Raw genomic sequence first — 4515 nt, 5'->3', positions numbered from 1 at the left:
GTGTGTGTGTGTAGGGTACTTGTGAGTACTCCTGATTTATACATGTGTGCATTCCTATTTGCATTTCATACAGCACCTTAGGCACATTATTGTGTTGCATAATGCATGTATTACGTGTGAGCACTTACTGTATACTGTCGGCACTTGTGTGTGTGCGTGTGTGTGTTAATGTTTGTGTCTATTGTGTGCATTTGGTATATTTTATGCTGAATTTTGTGGATTTAAATAACATGTTTATGAAGTATGATATTTTTGTTGCTGCAATATAACATTACAAAAAGACAAGACAAGTACAAAACAGTTTGTATTGAACTGGGAGGTTGAGTTTGAGCCTGTGTTTGTGACAAGACATGTAAGATTAGGTAAGGTGTGTTTGTATCGAGGATGGCTATTGGCTGATTAGTAAATATAAAGAAAAGAGGGAAAGAGACAAGGTAGGGAGGATAACGAATAATGATTATGATAATTAATTATAGTAATAATGATGAAATGCTGGACAGCAGGGTCCTCCAGTTCAGAAAACAAAGTTCACCAAAGAAGTTGAAGATGTTGAACTTTGAGGAAGCACCACACAGACTTCCTTCACCACCACGAGCAAATCTGCTGATCCCCGTAGTTCCATTGAATAGAAGTGATGCAAACATGCATCTAGACTGGACTCACTCTTTCTCATACACACACACACTCCCTGACCATTCACGCTGACCAGTCTGTTAGAGAAAGCCTTTCCATTATGTCAGCTCTGATCTGTGGGCGCTATGTCTGTTGCAATTCCAGTTCTGTATATTCCACACATTTACAGGTTTACTATGATAGTACTGTTGTACTTTATCTTTGTGGTCAGTGTTTGGACAGAGGTGGAAGTGCACAGCTACAGAGGGAAAAGCTGAGCCGTACAGACAAGTTGTGACCAGCTCAGCTCAGAAACACATTAGAAAGGAACCTCAGGAGTCAAAGAGCCTCAGGGACTTTACTTTGTGTGTGTGTTACAGGAGTACAGACACTTTTTTATTCATAGAAGATAATGTTTCCCATTCTAAATCTGTGTTAGGAACCAAACAGTGAGGCAACGAGGAAACAGGAGTTGTTGAAATAGTTTATTTACCCAAAAAATAACAAAACATTAAAAACCAAGAATTTAATAACTAGGTCTATAAAAGAGGTTAAAGCAACATAACTATACTTATTACAGTACTACAACTAAACAAGGTGTTGACTATTACTATATAACTATTACTAAATACAAAGCAGAACTAACTAAACCCAAATCCCCCCACCCCCCCATGACATGGCAGCAAATGGTTTGGCCCAACGAATTGGCTCCAGGATTTAACAGTCCTCAGCCTTCAGCCACGCCTTTTTCTCCACCTGGAAGACAGCTCCTCCCAACAGCCAAGGTAACGCAAAACAAAGAAACAAATGATTAATATAACGAATAATAGTACGTGTGACCATACAGCGTTAATGTGTGCATCTAAACAACGTAAGGTTAAACGCAAATAAACAAATCGAATCAACTATGTGATGTTAATTGTTCAGGTGTGGTTGATTGCAAATTAAATGCACCTGTGTAGGTAGCAAACTAACGAGGTGAGAGAGTGTGAACTGGAAGGATGTCACCCTGTGTGGCTGCGACCATCACAATCTGTAAATATAAAATATGTAAGATGTAAATGTGAATTCAGAATTTACAGTACGTCACTCCAGCTCAGTCTAAACTGATAATCTGTAGGTTATTGGAAATAAATCCAGATAAATATTGGATGGCTTGCCATGGAATTTGGTACACACATCCATGGGCTCCAGAGGATGACTCTTGATGACTCTGGGTGATCCCCTGACTAAGTTTTCACCTATCCAGTGAAATCTACTAGATCAGGGTCAAGTCAAGTCAATTTTATTCATATAACCCAATACCACAAATCACAAATTTACCTTAGGGGCTTTAAAATCTGTACATGGCCTTGTGCCAATGGATGCATAATGCTTGTGCTTCGGTATCAAAGGCCGATGGGCGTGACAAAGTGACGGTATTTGATGACCTGAATGGGCTGCACACCCTGTTACACCCTGAAAGGCTGTTTGCTGACGCCCAGAAACTTCCTTAGTAAAGCAAAATAAGAAGAAAAGAGCAAATCCAGGCAGAGGGCTGCAGGGTCACACTGCTATTGGGGCTTAAGTGATGATTGAGAGAGGTTATTTTTGTCTGAGTGTAAACATTGTTTTTTTTTTTCTTAGAAAATTCCAACATATTATTCCTTTAAACACCAGCCTGTTAACATTTTCATTGTAAGCACTTTCACATGCCGATGTTAGTATTTAACTTAAAGCAACACGTGCCTAAGTCCAGCCTCACAGAGCTGCTACAGTAGCATGGCTGTAAACGCTTTTCTTGTTATTGAATTGTTTGGTCATTGAAAAAGTGAAAGTTGCCTTTGACGACTTTAGTGAGTCTGCTAAACCTAAATTAGTGCATATCTTGTTGGCTGTGCTGGACATCTTTCTTCTTCCGTTTGTGCAGACTTTGCATGAGAACATCTGCAAGAGTTGTAGGAGGGTATAAGGGGCTGGACGGCATACATGCTAGGAAAATAGAGTAGAAGACAAATATGCACAATGAGATGAATGACCTAAAAAGTGACACAATGGTCGGGGTGCTGTGGGGGTGATGGGAGGCTCGGAGGGGGTTGGGATGCTACTGGTGGGTTCCAACCCCAACCCCCACGGGACGACCAGCCACCATCTGCTGGTAAGGTAACACCACCGGCGGGGGCCGAGTGTCCAGCTGGGGGGGACACTGGAGACCAAGGACAGACTCAGAGGCTGAAAGCCATTACACTTCATCAATAACAGCCTGCACTCCATGGGATTCATAGGATCATTGAAAAGTGAATCACTGCTAGGGTTTATTATATATTTTGTTTATTTTGAATCAGCAGCTTAATCACAGTGTAGAGGCTAAATAAGGTCAACAGAGATGATTAATGAATGTTTTGGGGTGGATTTGCTCTCGCACAGGAATTCTTTCACTTTACTTTGTTTATTTCACCTCTAGATTTCAACCACTGTCTGCTGCTGAATGCTGATATTTAAGTAAGAAAAGTATTCAGTGTTTCTCCAATTAGTCGTCTCTAAAACCACTGTGACACTTTTCTCACAGTTAATATTTGCTTTGTTTGTGTGAGTTTGAGAAAAACGGAGCCATCGGCATCTTACTGGGGAATTCATTAGTGCAGACGAAGGTCTTCTTTTGAGCCGCTATAAATCAGCATTGTGTAAACCAAGTATCTGAAAAGAAATGAATGAAAAACCTCCGTGCGGCTTATTCGCTGGAGATGATAAATGTGCATCATGGTGTAAAAGCCAAGGTAAATCAGTATATACTGTGTACAAACTCTGTCTGTGGTGCTCAGCAGTGAGTTTATCATTCCTTAGGGCTGGTATGTTCCTATTAGAATCTTTTTCTGCTACATACTGTATAGTATATTTGTAAAGAGACTTCAGTGTATGTGTGGTACTCTGGCTTTAATTTCCTGTAATACCACGCCAGGGTTCAGGTGTTTGTGGTTGCTTGGTAGAAAGATTATGGTGATTTTACTCTATCTTGAGTTCATTTTGAACCCCTTCACATCCTGTTTTCCCTTTTTTCTGGAAAATGAATTATTTGCTTTCAATCAGGTTCAGGTTGCAGCCAACTAGCTAACAGTAGTAGTTAAAAAAAATGTGCAACTACTATGCAATTATCTTATTAAATGCATATTATATTATTATCGCGATTATATATGGACAATTTTGAGAATAATCGCGATTAAATATTTTAATCGATTGACAGCCCTCATAATTAAATATCATTACAGTAAAGTAAATTGAATTAGAAAAAATAAATTACATTTTTTTTTTAAATTTTATTTGTCATCAGTGTATTCCCATATGGACCACACCATGCGTCTTTAGTTTTAAATAGTATGTGTATAATGCCCAATAATGTCAGACATTTCAATAACATTCGTAGGAACATAGGTGTTTAGTGTCCTTTATGATAAAGGTGAGAGACACTGGGTAGCCTCTCTCTCTCTCTCTCTCTCTCTCTCTCTCTGTCTAAATTTTTTTCAATTCAATTCAATATGCTTTATTGGCATGACCAATATTGCCAAAGCATCAATTCAATAATAAGAAAAAGAAGAACAAAATAAAAAATAAAACATACATATACATACTGTATATCGTCTGATTAAGCAAATTACAATATATAGATATTTAAAAAAAAACCAACATGAAAATGTTTGAAAACAATACAGAAATAATTTGTATTATTTATTTATTTATTAATGCTATTATTATATTATTATTATTATATATATACATATATACATATATATACATATATACAATTCATTAAGCAAATTACAATATATAGATATTTAAAAAAAACATGAAAATGGTAGAAAACAATACAGAAATAATTTGTATTATTTATTTATTATTATTATTATTATTATTATTAATAATAATAAT

The 4515-nt window shown here is 37.2% G+C and overlaps 1 protein-coding gene across 3 annotated transcripts in view; it reads left to right on the top strand.

The window, feature by feature from the left end:
• The window catches only part of pde5ab (phosphodiesterase 5A, cGMP-specific, b), a 57594-nt gene that overhangs the window by 12234 nt on the left and 40845 nt on the right, over nt 1-4515 (top strand). The window contains exon 1 of one of the 3 annotated variants that reach the window (XM_037757765.1): nt 1318-1397. The exons of 1 other annotated variant lie outside the window; for it this stretch is intronic. Coding sequence is in view for 1 of the 2 variants with exons in the window: in XM_037757764.1 (XP_037613692.1) it covers nt 1661-1662 (2 nt within the window). In the remaining variant the exon portion in view is untranslated. Of the gene's footprint in view, nt 1-1317; nt 1398-1602; nt 1663-4515 lie in introns of those variants that run through there. One more of the 3 variants, XM_037757764.1, reaches the window with a different exon arrangement.

The sequence above is a fragment of the Sebastes umbrosus genome, chromosome 22 (genome assembly GCF_015220745.1).
Source record: "Sebastes umbrosus isolate fSebUmb1 chromosome 22, fSebUmb1.pri, whole genome shotgun sequence".
Classification (NCBI taxonomy): Eukaryota; Metazoa; Chordata; class Actinopteri; order Perciformes; family Sebastidae; genus Sebastes; species Sebastes umbrosus.
The sequence above is the reverse complement of the archived record's forward strand: the minus strand, read 5'-3'. Positions and strand labels throughout refer to the sequence as shown.